The sequence below is a fragment of the Budorcas taxicolor genome, chromosome 5 (assembly GCF_023091745.1).
Source record: "Budorcas taxicolor isolate Tak-1 chromosome 5, Takin1.1, whole genome shotgun sequence".
NCBI lineage: Eukaryota > Metazoa > Chordata > Mammalia > Artiodactyla > Bovidae > Budorcas > Budorcas taxicolor.
The window spans coordinates 29,791,018-29,808,877 of NC_068914.1; the positions used below are offsets into that span (position 1 = coordinate 29,791,018).

The 17,860-nt window shown below is 37.4% G+C and overlaps 1 protein-coding gene and 1 non-coding gene across 2 annotated transcripts in view; both read left to right on the plus strand.

Moving 5' to 3' along the window:
- The window catches only part of ANK3 (ankyrin 3), a 375,681-nt gene that overhangs the window by 286,425 nt on the left and 71,396 nt on the right, over positions 1-17,860 (plus strand). The window contains exons 27-28 of the mRNA XM_052641329.1: positions 2,207-2,431; positions 5,181-5,335. Of these exons, the coding sequence (XP_052497289.1) occupies positions 2,207-2,431; positions 5,181-5,335 (380 nt within the window). The remainder of the gene's footprint in view (positions 1-2,206; positions 2,432-5,180; positions 5,336-17,860) is intronic.
- TRNAW-CCA (transfer RNA tryptophan (anticodon CCA)) lies at positions 9,497-9,568 on the plus strand. The gene has a single exon. It is a non-coding gene; the product is annotated as a tRNA-Trp (tRNA).

A 17,860-nucleotide genomic window follows, 5' to 3' on the forward strand; every position in this document is an offset into this window, starting at 1 on the left:
GAGAATCATGCTCAGCTCTGCAGGTAGAGCAGTGAACAAGACAAACCTGATCTGAATTAGTATGTGTGTGAGTGAGAACCAGCTGTTTGTTGCCAGGGTGAGCGAGGCCCTCTCAGTGTAAATGTTCCAGTGTTTATTTGTACCAATACAACGGCATTTTAAAACGCAGAGTTTATCTTGAGACATTTTTCATTCATTCTGTTACTGTTAGTCCCAACCACAAATTGCTTTTTAACTACTAAAAGCTAGGAAAGATCAGATTTTTGTCTTGGGCTTCCTTACAATATTGCCACATGGTCTTCAGTACTGGGTAAAAAGTGGTTGTTAAGCTTGTACATGTCTAAGGAAATGAAGGCTCCCAGAGTAGCTGCAAGGGGGCCCTGGATCATTCAGCACTGGAGACAGTTCATCTGGACACTTGTACAAGTGAACAAGGATCTTTGTTTTTTAATAGGAGGGAGTTTTGGTTTTTGTTCTGTTTTTGAGGGGGTCTGTCTCTTGCCCTCATACTTTGAATATCCCTGTGATTCCAGCCTCTCAAAGTAGATACAATAATATCAAAACATAAAAACCATTCATTAATCCAGAGGAAAATGGCTAAATCCAAAATGAGCAGAAAGGTATGAAGTTGATGATAACTTCACTGATGACCACAGTTGGTTCTGAAAATCTGCTGGGCTGAAAGGTGATCCCCATGCGCCTGCCTCTCTCCATAGGGATGGTGGGCAGATTTGCTTCTTTGAAGAGGTTACTCTTTCAAGGTCAAGAAGCATCACTCTTTAGGAAGGGGTCTCCAGCTAAGACCTCCAAGCAGAGTCTGAAATCTATCTGGGGGGATGTTAGAACTGTTTGACAGAAGAGTAAACAGTAGAGGATTTTGATGGATGGGATTGTCTGCCCCCACGCCCACATACACACTCCAAATACTGTAGATATTCAGACAGTTTTCTAAATATCAACATTTGGTGCTCTTCCACAAATAAGCATATTTTCATATGTGAGAACTAAAATGTAAAAATATGTGTTTCTGTTCCCCTGTCTGACTTGCACTCTTCCATACATTGGGCTCATTGCTTTATGTTTACTAGAGTGCTTTACAACCCAGTGACAAAGGTGGGAGGAGTCATAGAGGTCTTTTTTTCATGAACATATGATAGGAATCAAGATATTACCCAAATAAGTTTGGGATTAGCAGATACAAACTATTATACATAGGGTGGATAAACAAGTTGCTACTGTCTAACCCAGGGGACTATATTCAGTAACCTGTGATGAATCATAATGGAAAAGAATATGAAAAATAATATATATATATATATGCGTAACTGAATCACTTTGCTGTACAGCAGACATTAACACATTATAATTAAACTATTTGCCAATAAAAAAATTTTAAAGATACTACCCAAATATGACAGTTAATTCTTTACATCTTCATAGCTATAAGCACAAGCAGATAAATAGTTTTTCTTCCCTAGCTTTAATATAACAGCCAATGACAGAATTATATAGAGATGTTTTCTAAAAAGTCAGTTCAACAATTTTTGCATTTCTGTAAAGATACTCAAATGTAGGTTATTTTAAACAGTTTTTAAAGCCAAATTGATACCGAAAAGATTAAATCCCTTTCCATCAAAATTGCCTTAGTTGCTTTTATTTGTTTCTGCTTTGTGAAAATAGTAAAAATTAGAATGTCGGTATGATTAAATACACATTTATTTTCTGAGTTGTTTACATTTAAGACATACTGTGGAGTGTCATCTTAACTGCTGGGGGAAGAGATTCCATAGTCAGCAAATGGCTAAAACCATGTATAGTTACAATGACCCTTGAATATAATTTAAACCACCCACAGCAACCACATATAGTGGTTTTGTTTATGGGACTTTGTTTTTAAATGCAAGACAGTCCTTTAATAGCCAGTTTTTATTCCAGCTTTGAAACATTCATTATTCCTTTAGTTTGAGCATCGACAGAGTGATTGACTTCTGTTCAGAGGCCATTTGCCAGCAAAAATAAATTGTCGTGTTTTACACTTTTGCTCAGTTTACAAGTTGAATGCATGTTTGAGGTATTTACTTCCAGTTTATTCTTAAAGAGAGGAAATGCTAGCTACCTTGTCTGTCTCTTTAACATTTAACTTCAGAACTGACTGTGAAGATGCTTTGTGTCTCTCCCTGACTCAGCCTCTGATCTTCCTCTGCAGGTTTCTGGTTAGCTTTATGGTGGATGCTCGAGGGGGCTCCATGAGGGGAAGCCGTCACCACGGGATGAGGATTATCATTCCTCCACGCAAGTGTACGGCCCCCACCCGCATCACCTGCCGTTTGGTAAAGAGACATAAACTGGCCAACCCACCCCCCATGGTGGAAGGAGAGGGATTAGCCAGTAGACTGGTAGAAATGGGTCCTGCAGGGGCACAGTTTTTAGGGTAAGTCATTTTGTCAGTTTTCATCTTGGCCCTTATACCGCATCTTTGGTTTTCTTTACCCTTGTCAATTAAATTAAATCTATTGAGTTAACTATTAAATCTATTGAGTTGGACCATTTTGATCGATTACAGCATTGGTGTAGAATCAAAGGTCACAAAGCTATGTAATTCTGTGAAAAGCTGAAAGGCTGGCACTTCCCTAACTCAGTTTGCTGGTCAAAGCTTTTACTAACCGAGAAGCATGTTCTCTGCTCAGTGAGTGCACGGAACCCCAGCAGCCCCTGTGGAAGTCAAGGCACCACTCTGACACGTGACATATTGAACAAATGGCTATTTTGGGTACATGTCTTCTTAATGATCATTTTTGGGGGAAACAATCCATTGTGATCTGGTACTTTAAGAGAAAAAAATGAATTTATTTTCTGAGGTGGCACTTGGGTGCAAACCAGGCAGGCTCTGTCATGACTGACAGTTTGTTCACAGTTTCCCCTTCTTGTTTCTCTTCCTGCTGCATGGATGTTATTCAGTAAACTGCATCTTCCCACCAATCCTCCCCCTGTAAATGAGGGTGAGAGCTTGGTTAGCCGAATCCTGCAGCTTGGGCCTCAAGGAACAAAATTTATTGGGTAGGATCTTTATAGACAACATACAGAATGTCTACAATTCTTTTCCATTTTCAATTTTTTTCTATCACACCCATGGTCTTATTCTTGTCTTAATTTTATTTTCAGTTTTTAATGCTTTCAGTTGATGTGTGTCACTGAAAGAAAAAATGAAATCATAGTGGCTTGACTTAATGTAGCACCCACCGCTACCTCTCTTGTGCTTTTCAAGCATGTGGAATTCACTGCAAGCATTCTGCTTTCATAACTTTGTGCTTTTGTAAAATTTACTTTCATTTAAAATATTTCAACTGATTATGGTAGTTTTTAAGATAGACTGAAGATCTAATTTTAACCCAGTGTAAGAGAAGGTATTTGCAGACTCTGAATCAACATTTGCTATAAATGATATATATGTGTGTGTGTATATATATATATATATATATATCTGTGTGTATATATATATGTATGTGTGTGGAGTTACATTTTTTTTTAAGTACTTATTCATACTAAGTAAACTTTATGGACTTTGAGGAGGAAAATCATCAATAAGTAAACTGATTTTGAAAAAAATGTTGGGAATACAAGATATTTAAAGAAAACCAAATAGGCAGCAGGTAGAATACTTACTGAAGTTGTTAAATTGTTTTGTTTTCTTCTGTTTAAGCTGAAATGTGTTGGTATTCGTCTGTCTGCTTGTCTGTCTGACTGGTGTGTTGGCCTTGGCAGTCTGCATGAAGAAACCTGTTATGAAAACTTATGCTTGGCTTTCACCTTGGTCCCAGACCCTCGTTCATTTCTTCTCTCCAGTATTGTTGAATGTCATACACAAAGCCACATCCCTTAAATATTTACAGTGACAGTATCTGATACATCAACCTGCAAAGATTGTATCTAGTTCTCAAAAAAAAAGAAAAATTTAATGTCTGATCCAGGTGTGGTTAAAAATATGGTAAACATCTTAATAACTCTTGAAATTACTAACACTGTTAGGAATAGTTGAATCTGTTTTTATCCATCAAAAAATAAATGCATTATAAAAAATCTTTCAAACCCTTGATTTTAATTAATGATCAGTATTTTGCCAAAAGTAAAATTTTCATACCTATCATCCTATTTTAAGTGAATGCTTTTGTAATAACTCAAATATTAATATGTTTTATCTCATTTGGTCATTACAACTACTATCACTTTTTATGCTGTTACCTATTTAAGCCTGTACCTTCTTTTCCCACTTGTACATAATCACATAGGCTAAGAGGTGAGGTTACATACAACCTCTGTAGGAGAATAATGATACTGTCTACTTAAATGTCATAAAATAAAGCTGCACAATCCAACTACATAAACTGTGTGTGATTGTGGTCTGCTTACTTCCATTCATCTTTTTTAGCATTTATCCTACTTTAAAATTTAACAGAATTATTCCTGTGCTTGATTGGCTAGCTTCAATTTGCAGCCATCTTTTTACATTCTTTTGCAAAAGGACACTGTCAAAGATTAGCAGATTGTTATATGACAATTTCAAACCAATAGTGCTTTTTCAGAAAGTTTAATTCCTATGCAGTCTAACAAGAGTGAGGAAATTAAGCTGCCCATTTCGTAACTTAAAAATTAAAGAAACTCTCTTGACTATACAGGCCATAAATGTTATGAAAACTGACTGTTGCAGGGAGTGGATTGTTACATTGATTGTTTTCTTACCAAGGGGAAAAAAAATCAGTAATCTCTCAAAATAATTTACAAAATTTCTTTTAAGCAATGACTGTGTCCTTTTAAATCATGAGTGTTTTGTATAATATACCTATTGTGTTCTTAAAAACGGACCAACTTTCCTTCTTATGGTCTATTTTAATAATTTTCAATTCCTCGATTTCTGATGTGTGCTGAATATTTTCCCTCTTTTAAATCAAATGCCTAACATATGATAGGCCCCCAAGAATTGTTTGTGAATGAATGAATGATGGCATGTTTTCAGGCTTCTGATATATTATTTAATTAGCAAATGATTCTGCAGCTTTGAAATCATTCCCAACCTTAGTGGCACCTCTGATTTTCAAATGAATATTGTCAGTGGAACATTTTAAAAAGTATGAAACTATAAACACATTTCCTTTGATACCAAAATAATGTGGCTTTTTTTCCAGCCCTGTCATAGTGGAAATCCCTCACTTTGGGTCTATGAGAGGCAAGGAGAGAGAGCTCATTGTTCTTCGCAGTGAAAATGGTGAAACATGGAAGGAGCATCAGTTTGACAGTAAAAATGAAGATTTAACTGAATTACTTAATGGCATGGATGAAGGTAATTACAGTGACTGCCTGTTTCTATAAATGTCTGTAGGCAGGAATCAAATGAATGACTAGCACTAAAGGAAATAGTGCTTGAATTTCATACATCTGTATTTTAAAGTGGGAATCGGGTTCCTCAGCATTTGTTGTTTTCTATGTGTAAGGCATGAAGTTCAATTTCATCTAAAAACCTAACCCTATCTGAATACTCATGTACAAATTTCTGATAATTCTCTCAGTCTGAAATCAACTATATCAATCTTTCCAAAGCTTAAGAAAGTTTTCTAAATCAAAAATGTGTAAGGAGGGGTAAAATAATAATGGAAGGTATGCAAAACATCGAGAGCATTTTTAAGAAAATACATTCACTTTTTAAAAAACTGTTATTGGAGTGTAATTGATTTACAATGTTGTGTTAGTTTCAGGTGCACAGCAAAGCGAATCAGTTATACATATACATGTGTTGACTCTTTAAAATGCTTTCCCCATATAGGTTATCACAGAGTATTGAGTAGAGTTCCCTGTGTTATACAGTAGGTTCTTGTTAGTTATCTATTATATATATATATAGTAGTGTATATATGTCCATCCTAGTCTCCCAGTTTCCCTCCCCGCTTTACTCCCTGGAAACCATAAGTTTGTTTTCTACATTTGTGGCTCTATTTCTGTTTTGCAGATAAATTCATTTGTACCTTTTTAGACTATATGTGTAAGTGATATAATACGATATTTGTCTTTCTCTCTCTGACTTCACTCAGTAAGATAATCTCTAGATCCATTCATGTGACTGGAAATAGCATTATTTCATTCCTTTTACGGCTTAGTAATAGTCCATTCTATATATATACATATGTATGTATGACATCTTTACCCATTCCTCTGTCGATGGACATTTGGGTTGCTTCCATGTCTTGGCTATGATAAACAGTACTGCAGGAACCATTGGAGCACATGTATCTTTTCAAATTATTGTTTTCTCCAGGAGTGGGATTGCTGAATCATGTGGTACTGTTTACTTTTTGTTTGGGAAATTATTATTTCTATCCCTTTTCTTTTATCTCATTCTTCTCCCAGATTATTCTTATAGATTTTTAATTTCTCCTGGATTCTAATCAGTTTTTTAAGCAATGAGGTTCAGGCTAATGATTGGAGTCTTTGGTGCTTCCAGTGTCTTTTTCCTTGATCTGGTAAGACAGGCCTATAGCAAGCATGTCACCTTCTCATATACACCTTCTTTGGGCTGTCTAACCCTTAGAATCATAGTAGTTTTTCTTAGCAGACATTGTGAATAGAGTCGTTTTGAGAGTGGGTACTTGCTATGAAAGTTAAGTCGCTCAGTCATGTCTGACTCTTTGCGACCCCGTGGACTGTAGCCCACCAGGCTCCTCCATCCATGGGATTCTCGAGGCAAGAATACTGGAGTGGGTTGCCATTTCCTTCTCCAGAGGATCTTCCTGACCCAGGGATCGAACCCAGGTCTCCCACATTAGAGGCAGACGCTTTAACCTCTGAGCCGCCAGGGAAGCCAACTTGGTATAGTGTTTTCTTTTTAAAATGTTGAAAAGAGAGAGGTAGAGCAAAGTCACCATAAGGAAGGCTAACCTTTATACTAACTGCTGGTCCCTACACATCCAGCAACTGCTTCATATAGCATTTTTACTGGAGATCCAGTTCACATACTGTAAAACTCACTACTTTCACATTTAATTCACTGGCTTTTGGAAAGCATCTAACATAGTCTCTCCTGGTTGTAAAGTGTGCATGAAGGAGCTACACAGACTCGAGGGTGTCTGAGGGACGACTGTGGACAAGCTCTTGGATCCCCATGAGCCTCTGTTCCTTCTGCAAAACGGAGATTACCTTCCTCACTTCATAGGGCTGCTGTTAAGAAAAAATAGTCATTATGTGAATCACTTTTCAAATACAGCCCTTGTTACTTACTCAGCCCTTGATACATATAGGCTATTGTTACTATTATATCCATTCCATAGAAAAATATTGTCATACCAAAGTTTTTGTATAAGACATGGTGAATCACGGCCAGCTAAGAATTTTAAAATGTCTTTACAGCAAGGTAAAGTGAATCTAATCATTGTTGAGAGTCTAGCATTCACCAGGCACTGATGACTGCATTTATATATTAAAATTTTAAGTGAAAGCATACTACCATAAGGTAGGTAGTTTTAATCCTACTTTATAGATGAGGGAACTGAAATTCAAGTAAGTTAAGTAACTTATAAAAAGTTACTCCAACTAAGAAGCAGCACCAGGGTTGAAATCTATTCTACCTGTTTGCAAAAACTTTTAACTATTCCACTTATTTTAGAAACGTGTGCCCTGTGGAGAGGAAAATAAACCAAAAAAGAAAAATTCCTACAAACTTCTAGATTTCAAGATCGAGAATAGTCACTTTAAATGTTATACATGTAACAAGTATATAGTAAATGTTTATATATAATATTGATATTTATATCCTATATCATACACAACTTCAGATAACTTCTGATGGATGGGAACATGCAGTGGTGATTAAGATTTCTGATTTTTATTACCTTAATTTATTTTGCAGTATGAAGTATAGTCATTCTTTTGTACAGAAATTTACAAGAAAACACAATCCAAGGTTTTAAAAAGAATAAATCCTAAAGGAAAGAACTGAGTTAGCATTTTGAAAAGAGTAAAAAAATATGGATGATTCAGGTAAAAGAAATGGAGAGAATAAGATAAATGGGTTTTCCAAAAAGGATAGTTTTTGTTTGTTTGTTTTAAGGAAAATCAAGTATAAAAATATTTTCATGTATCCAGTATTTCTTAAATGCTGTTGTTGATTACTAGTTTTTTAAAGGTAGCATCCTCTACACAAGGATTTTATTTTACTTTTAACCAAGAGCTACCTTGATGATGTAAGCTGCTGAGGGCAGGGTATGTGTCTTAATGATGATGAGCCACCAGTACTGGGCACAGTGCTGACTTAGCCTCCCACCCAATCCTGGAGAGTGGGCAGGAGGAGGAACCATAGCATAATATGCAGCTCTAGAGAAAAGTTCACATCAGTCTATTTCTTCTACCCTAAACTTCACTAATGTTAATCTCCAGGGGGAAAAGATAAAGGGGAACATTTACTTTGAGGACAGTTCTGAGAGAGTAACGATATTTTAGGAAGAATGTTGAATATTCTAAGAGAATGCTGTCCAGTGGAATTTTCTATAATGATGGAAATATCCCATACCTGTGCAATTCAGTAATCACTAGTCACATGTAAATCTTGAGTACCTGAAATGTGACTGGAGCAAGTGAGGAAGGTAATGTTTAATTTTTTAAATTAACTGCAAGTAGCCACCATTGTGGATTCTAAAGTATGTTCTTTATTTTTGAGCACATATTATAGCATATCCTGTCAGGCACAAGCAGATTTTTTTGTTTTTTTTTTTAAGTTTCTTGATGGAATGGATTTCCAAGATTTCTTGCTGACATGTCTTCATTTTGTTTTCAACAAGCTAATTTTCAAATAGGAAGTCTTCCTATCTTTGCTTAGACAACTGACTCCTAAAACACTACCATACTAAGGGCATCTGTGTGATGTTTTAAAGATACAATGATATAGCCCTCTGTCCTGGATTCTACATGCTATGTTGGAAATAGTGGATAGAGTTGCTTTGCTACATTTTTAAAGACCAGATAAACTCTGGTTCCGTTTTAGACAATTAAAAGGAAAGTACTTCCAAGTTTAAAAAGATCAAGCACTGGAGGCCACAACAGGAAAAATGAGGACTATTATTAAATTTAAAAGTAATAATAATGAAGGAACCAAGACACACATTTTATAACTGAAACTTAATTGATCAGATTTCATACCCAGCTCAAGAACCACTTACCACCACTCTTGTTCTATCCCCAGAGAAACTTCATTTTTACTGGTACCTCCCTCCCTGAAAATCAGGCAAAAATAAACATCAGCCTGTCTCTAAAAATCTAACCCTTCTTCTTCCTTCAAGGTCCAACCAGTCAGAGTTCTTGTGGGAAGGAAAGCCTGAGGTTTCATGTTATTTTCTACTCTCTCCACTCTGTCCCCTGAATAGCTGTTGATTAGCAAGATAAAAATAGTGCATAAGATAAGCCAGTGACCGTCCTTAAAGGAAAAAAGAGATAACTCATCCTACTATATCTTTGGGCTTCCCTGGTGGCTCAGAGGTTAAAGCGTCTGCCTCCAATGCAGGAGACCCGGGTTCGATCCCTGGGTCGGGAAGATCCCTTGGAGAAGGAAATGGCAATCCACTCCAGTATTCTTGCCTGGAGAATCCCACGGACGGAGAAGCCTAGTAGGTACAGTCCATGGGGTCGCAAAGAGTCGGACACGACTGAGTGACTTCACCTTCACCTTCACTATAGCTTTATTTAACCTATTAATTTTCCCAGTTTGTAACCATTAAGCCTTATCTGTCATCTGTGGGAATTGATCCTTGATAATACTTGTCTTATTATAAATGTCTCATTTTAACTCTCATTTCCATAAATGAATTCTATGTTACTTTATAACTAACCTATATTCTACTTTTATAACTAGTCTAGTGTACCCCCTTCTCTGAAAATCTTAAAACCCAAGTGTTTAGAAAGCATCTTAGCCAGTATTTTGATTAGTGATATATATATATATATATATATATTTTTTTTTTTTTTTTACTAAGCAACACAATTATAAAGATCAGGCTAAGGTTCTATAGTATTTTTAAAACTTGCAAAACCTTTCGGTGTGCACAATCAAATTGTAACTCCAGGGAAGTCGGTCAGTCAGTTCAGTCGCTCAGTCGTGTCTGACTCTTTGCAACCCCGTGGACTGTAGCCTACCGGGCTCCTCTGTCCATAGAAGGTGAGTCCAAAGAGGAGGGTAACTTGCACAATGTAGTTTGGTCATTAGGGTTATGAACTGCGGATATCACACAGACTGGAATTCTCATCCTGGCTCCATCACTTACAAACCCTAAGTCTCTCTAACCTCGTAGAGAACTAATGGGGAATGGATGAGCTGAAATATGTAAATTTCATAACACAATGTCTGACACATGAAAACCACACTCAAAGTTAGCCATACACACACAGTTGCCATGTACATTCAGTTGGGCAGGAGAGCAAGCAGGGGCCGAAATCTTGCCTCTTCAACTTGCCAAGTCATGTGCTCTGACACTGGCCTTGAGGTCAAAGGGTCATTTTTATCTTTTTTTTTTTTTCAAAACTACTGTCTAGTTACCACGCCATATACTTGGAGGGCTATGTCCACTCCAAGTGGATGCCCTTTTCCAAATCACACAAGGACACCACCGGGGCTAGTGGAATCCCATCACCACCACCCATTCAGGGAAGAGTAGGTTGATAGATCAAGACTTCCAAAATTTGGACTCTAAATCTAGTTGTTTTTCTATAATACTCCCTCACCTCTGTATCTTCTCAAATGAAGGATGCCTTATTCAGTCGCTAAGTCATGTCCGACTCTTTGTGACCCCATGCACTGTAGCCTGCCAGGCTCCTCTGTTTCCTCTGTCTCCCAGAGTTTGCCCAAATTCATGTCCACTGAGTCAGTGATGCTATCTAACCATCTCATCCTCTGCTGCCCCGCTTCTCATTCTGTCTTCAGTCTTTCCCAGCATCAGTGTCTTTTCTAGTAAGTCAGCTCTTCACATTGGGTGGCCAAAATATTGGAGTACATTTCAGTATCAGTCCTTCCAATGAATATTCAGGGTTGATTCCTTTAGGATTGACTGGTTGGATCTCCTTGCAGTCCAACGGACTCTTAAGAGTCTTCTCCAGCACCACAATTTGAAAGCATCAATTCTTTGGAGCTCAGCCTTCTTTATGATCCAACTCTCACATCCATATATGACCACTGGAAAAATCATAGCTTTGACTCTATGGACCTTTGTCAGCAAAGTGACATCTCTGCTTCCTAATACACTGTTTACATTTGTCATAGCCTTCCTTCCATGGAGCAGGTGTCTTTTAATCTCATGACTACAGTCACCATCTGCAGTGATTTTAAAACCCAAGGGGAAAAAAAAAAACTTGTCACTGCTTCCACTTTTTCCCCTTCTATTTGCCATGAAGTGATGGGACCAGATGCCATGATCTTAGTTTTTTTTTTTTTTTTAATGTTGAATTTCAAACCAGTTTTTTCACTCTCCTCTTTCACCATCAAGAGGCTCTTTAGTTCCTCTTCACTTTCTGCCATTAGAATGGTATCATCTGCATATCTGAGGTTGCCGATATTTCTCTCAGCTGTCTTGATTCCAGCTTGTGATTAATCCAGCTGGCATTTCACATGATATACTCTGAATATAAGTTAAATAAGCAGGGTGACAATATACAGCCTAGTTGTACTCCTTTCCCATCTTAGAAACAGTCAGTTGTTCCATGCCCAGTTCTAACTGTTGCTTCTTGATCTGCACACAGGTTTCTCAGGAGGCAGCTAAGGTGGTCTGGTATTCCCATTTCTTTAAGAATTTCCCAAAGTTTGTTGTGATCTACAAAGTCAAATTTTAAGGCTTTAGCATAGTCAGTGAAGCAGGAGTAGATGTTTTCCTGGAATTCCCTTGCTTTCTCTATGATCTAACAAATGTTGGCAATTTGATCTCTGGTTCCTTTGCCTGTTCTAAACCCAGCTTTTACATCTGAAAGTTCTCAGTTCACATACTGCTAAAGCCTAGCTTGAAGAATTTTGAGCATAACCTTAATGTGAAATGAGTACCACTGTATGGTAGTTTGAACATTCTTTGGCATTGCCCTTCTTTGGGATTGGAATGAAAACTGACCTTTTCCAGCCCAGTGGCTAGAGGATGCCTATAAAGGTGCTTTGTATGCAAGAAAAGGTGACAGAAATGTCATTTGCTATTTAAGTTTTCCATTATGAATCAAGGTACCCTCTTAATTCTTGTATGATTCCAAAAGACATGATGTGTGTTCAGGAAAGACGGTTACTGCAGAATAAGATGGAGACGAGTTATTTGTGGCACTAGCAAGCTCAGGGACAAAGGCGACAGTGATTATGCTAGTGAAGCAGGTGTGTTAGCAAAGTTCCACTGAAACAAGAGGCTAGAATGACACAGAGGACAGTTGGTCTGGGTGTGAAGAACCTGCTGTTACCACTAAGGTATCATGTAGCAGGAGCCACTTTTCTGTTTGGCAACAGACATAAATCTTGTTCTAGCACTTGTTCACTGGTGTGTTTTCAGGAGAGAAAAAGGTACCACAAAACAAAAGTACTCATTCTGCTCCTGCAAAAGCATCATCTTTCAAGTGCAGCAAATTGAATCTACCTTGAAAGTTTAATTAAAACCTTACTTGAATTAAACTAACAAAGTTCAATTCACCATGTTTAAAATTGTGCTTCCGCTGAGAGGGGATATGGGGAGAGGGTTGGACTAGGAGTTTGGGATTAGTGGATACAAGCTACTATATATACAGAATAGGTAAACAACAAGGTCCTACTATATAGTACAGGGAACTATACTCAATATCCTCTAAAAGACTATAATGGAAAAGAATATGAAAAACAATATATATATCTGTCTGAATCACTTTGATGTACAGCAGAGACTAACACATTATAAATCAACTAAAGTTCAATAAAATAAATAGAATAAATGCCTCCAAAGTCAGACCCCAAAGGGATGTTGTATAGTTTGTGGTTATACTGGACCTGGGAGTAATATTTATTAGTAAAAGAATCCTTCCTCCTTAGAGGTCTTAAATATTGAAGAGTTTGAGAAATGCTCAGTCCTGCACTGACCAATACAGTAGCTACATGTGGCCAGAGAGCACTTGAAATAGGGCTAATACAAACTGAGATGTGCTGCAAATATAAATATAAAATATACCAGAGATATGAAGATTTAGTACATCTCATTTATAATTTCTACATTAATTAAATGTTGAAATAGTAACATTTGGGATATACTGAAATAAAGAAGACATACAATTAAAAATAATTTCACCTATTCTTTTATTTTTTAGTGTAGCTATTAATTTTTTTAAATTATATATATGGCATGCATTATATTTTTTTAGACAGCACTACCATGGACAGTAGTAGATTTTGCTTTATACATATTAGGTCTAAAATCTATTAGATTTTAAAATCAAAATCATTACTACCTGAGTATCAAGAGTATGCTTTGAAGATATGTGAATTTTGCTATTATTTTAAAATCCCAATCACTGTATTGGAACAAAATGTTGCTGAAGTTCTCCAAACAGTATTACAGCGCTAGGAAAATATTTCCTCACTTGTTAACACTGCTTAACATTCAGATGAGAGCAAGTAAAATTTTATGGTAATACATTTTAGATTAGATAATTACATATAATACATTTTAGATTAAATAATTACATATATTGTTTTACTATAAATTGAAGTAGGATAGGAAAATTTATACTAATTATGTAGTTTAACAGAAAATAAAATGTCCATAATTTATTGTCTAACTATATCAATCATATTTTAGAAACATGCTTTTCAGTTAAAAATTGCTACTTTGGTTCTTTTCAGTTGAACTGATTTTTACTTTATCAACCATGAGACCAAACAGTGATCTGAAATTGTCAAGTTAGATCATAGAATCAGTTGAGCACTGGGAAGTGGAGTATGTAGCTTTATGTTGCACACAGCACCACCTGTTGGAGAAATCTATTCCCGATTTTGAAAAATTCCGGAGGAAAAAGTAAAAACTGAACTTAGCCAAGTCAGGACTGTGGTTGGAGTGTAAAGGAAAAAAAAAAATAGACTGTGGTTGGAGTGTAAAAAAATGAAAAAGCGTGCTAAAAAACTATTAATTGAACCATAACACAATACTAATTTGCTCTCAGTCCACAGCCATATAAAAGTTACTTTAAATCAATGGAATGATGTCCACCATGTACATAACTGGACCAGAGCAGTTCCATCACCCCTGCTAGTCAGGGAATGAAAACAGGACCAAAGCAGATGAGCAGTACCAATGCCAAGTTTTATACACGTCTATGTAATGGACTTGCTAGCAATTCCATGTCTTAATGAACCATTATTAGGTCCAAAAATGACATCAGACATCCTGTCACAGATGTCAGGCAGAGGGCCTCAGCGCCCTCCAGGAACACAGAAGGAGTGCGAGAGACAGGGCCATATCCTGCATTACCTTCAGTGTTGGTGTGAATGAGGCCGACTTGCAGACACCGCAGGTCTAGGTCCCTCAGAGCACAGTGCACTTCCATGTTTGTGCCACATGCTGCGTTACTGATCGGTGTTTAGCTTTAAGACATTATATCTGATCCTGATTTTGAAGATAGGATTATATTCATTGTTTCTTGTCTGGATATAGTACCAACGGTTAAAAGAAGGGTTGAGGAGAGTTATGTAAGGGGGCTAATTGCTTAAAAAGCTTTTTATTTACATAAATAGAAAAGTAATCTAATGTGGAAGAATATTTTTCTAGAAAATAACATGGAGAAGCAGATGCAAAGAATATGAGGCTTCTGCAGTCATAGCAGAAAACCTTAGAATGATTGATTATTCCAGCATGGCCAAACATGCCCTCCCTCACTTCTCTTCCTCCAGGAAGCATTCCCTAAAGCCCAGTCCAAGTTAGATCCACTGGTAAATAGTCTACGGCACCTGGCCTGTCTTCTTCTGTAAGCAGCTTTGAACTTTGCTCTCTTCATGGTGGACTCTAAAGTTCATGTGCGCAGAGAATGGCTCTGACTGGTGACAGTCATTATGCCCCATGTACGTAACAGCTCTTAGCAGTGTTGTCTCTTCATCATAATTTGTTGACTGAATGAAGAAATGAATGACTATTATCCAGGCTCGTGCTGCCGCTCCTGGTGATACATTTCCTCAGTAATTTAGTGACCCACACCTAAGAGAGAAAGCAACTTCTAAACAAACAGATGCCACAAATGAGGACAGGAGGTCTGGGAAGCAGGAAAAGGGCATGTGATGATGAGAAATTAGTTTTCTAAAAATTAACTTCAAGATATAGGGTCATTAGAAATTACAGGGATTGCTAAACCTGGAGGGGAAAACAAACAGATATGTCATTGTTTCCAGACATTCTGCATCATTAGCCCTCAATTACTTGTGCAAATCTGAATAACAAAGGTCCCTACCTTGGTGTGAAATAATGCTGATCCAGACAGATGAATAGCAGATGCCAGAATTCAATGAGTTAAATTACTAAAATTATGGGACCTTTCTGTATGGTCTTTGCAACTTCCCATGAATCTAATTTTTCCAAAATAAAAATTGAAAAAGTTCCTACTATGTTTTCTTTGAGGAAGAAGGGTCAAGTTTATAATTTGAGGGTTTCTTCCTGTAACCTCACAGAGGGCTAGTTCCAAAAGTTGCATGTTCAGATGGAGCTGAACTTTAGTTCCAAGAAATGAATGTCTATAATTTTCTGAAATATTTCAGTGAGTATATTACAATGTGTTATTGCTCCCCATATTCTATGAAAAAAAATATATTAGTTGCTCAGTCATGTCTGACTCTGTGACTCCATAGACAGTCGTCTGCATGGGGTCTTCTATCCATGGAATTCTGCAGGCAAGAATACTGGAGTGGGTAGTCATTCCCTTCTCCACGGGATCTTCCTAACCCAGGGATTGAACCTGGGCAGATTCTTTACTGTCTGAGCCACCAAATTTTATAGCCAGAGTTAAATAGTATAAGTTTATCTTCTATTTCCCTCATTTCCCCCAGTTTATCTGCTACTTAGTTTTCTGTTATTGGGAAATTTTCCCTTAAAAACTGAATGAAATTAAAATGATAGCAGTTCTGATTTATACACTTGTAGAGATGCAAAACAGAAATAGTGTTACCTTTCTTTAAAAGAAATCCAAACTTTGATCTGCCACAGGCAGGCTCTATGGCTCTCCTCTATCTCCAAGGTTGTATGACCTTGGAAAGAATATGTAACCTAAGTTATGTCAACAGAACTGTGCTGGTGGTTTTTGTATCATTTATTTGTCATATCTATTGCAGAGGAAAATTTCTTATCCTGATCTTATAAACAAGCAATATAGGGCTCAGAGTTCAGGAATCTGTCCAAAGTCCAAGCTCACTGGTTTGAGAACTGGATTTGAACCTAAGATATCTGTCTACAAAAACTTTCCACAGACCCATATTAGCTAGCCTGCCCTTTTGAATTCTGATATTCTAAGACTCCATTTTTCCCCACCACTCATTATTAAATACTCCATTCTTAGAAGAGCAAGCTAAGAGAACATTCACATGACCAGAAATGAAACCCCAGATACAGAAATCATCCTTTGTGAAACCTTTAGCTTGTATTTCTTCTGCATTCACTCTCAAACATGCAGATCACAAACAGCCTTTAGAAAACAGATTCCATTCAGGAAAGAGAGTCATGGACTCATTTAACCAAGTTATCAAGACATTTATGACATGCATATAAGAGTGAGGCCAAACTGATCAAGGTGATAGTTTAAATGCTTTACGAAAAACTTATTTCGTGGGAATGTGATTTCAATTCTGTTATTTATGATTCATTGCATTATGACATTAATAAGCATTCATATTTGCAAAGCATTTTATGATCCTTCTTGCTCTGTTGCAAAATCTCATTTAGAGAAAATGCTGTCACACCTTTTACCAAGAAGGAAACTAAATGAGTTACAAGGTACTTAAGAAATTTGTCATTCATCAGCAAGGCAAGAATGCTGTAGAACATTAGCTTCCATTTCCTATTCCACCATCATCAGAGCTTTCTGCTTCTAGAGTGAGCCAATAAGAAGTCATGTCATCTTTTGGATAAGGGTATTTGCTTATCTATCCACTAAATGAAAGTCGCTCAGCTGTGTCTGATTCTTTGTGACCCCATGAACTATACAGTCCATGGAATTCTCCAGACCAGAATACTAGAGTGGGTAGCCTTTCCCTTCTCCAGGGAAGCTTCCCAACCCAGGTATCGAACCCAGGTTTCCTGCATTGCAGGCAGATTCTTTACCAGCTGAGCCACAGGGAAGCCCAAGAATACTAGAGTGGGTAGCCTATCCCTTCTCCAGGGGATCTTCCCAACCCAGGAATTGAACCGGGGTCTCCTGCATTGCAGGCAGATTCTTTACCAACTGAGCTATCAGGAAAGCCCTGATATCCACTACTCATCCATTTATCATTATCTATTCACTACTCATTATCTATCCACTACTTATTTATCAACTGTTAACCAGTGGTTCAGTGTCAGAGACTCTGCCTGGCAAGCAGGAGATGCAGGTTTGGTTCCTAGGTCAAGAAGAGGCCCTGGAGAATGAAATGGCAACCCACGGCCACTCCAGTATTCTTACCTAGGAAATCCCGTGGACAGAGGAGCCTGGTGGTCTACAGTCCATGGGGTTGCAAAGAGTAGGGCACGACTTAGTAACTAAACAGCAGCAGCAGCAGCAACCCATGTGCCAGCTAGCCTGCAAAGACACTGTGTTAAATAGTGGTTGGTTTTGTCCCTTCTCCCACCTGGGTCTTAGCTCTAAAGCAGACCAGCTAAGTTAATTTGGGCAA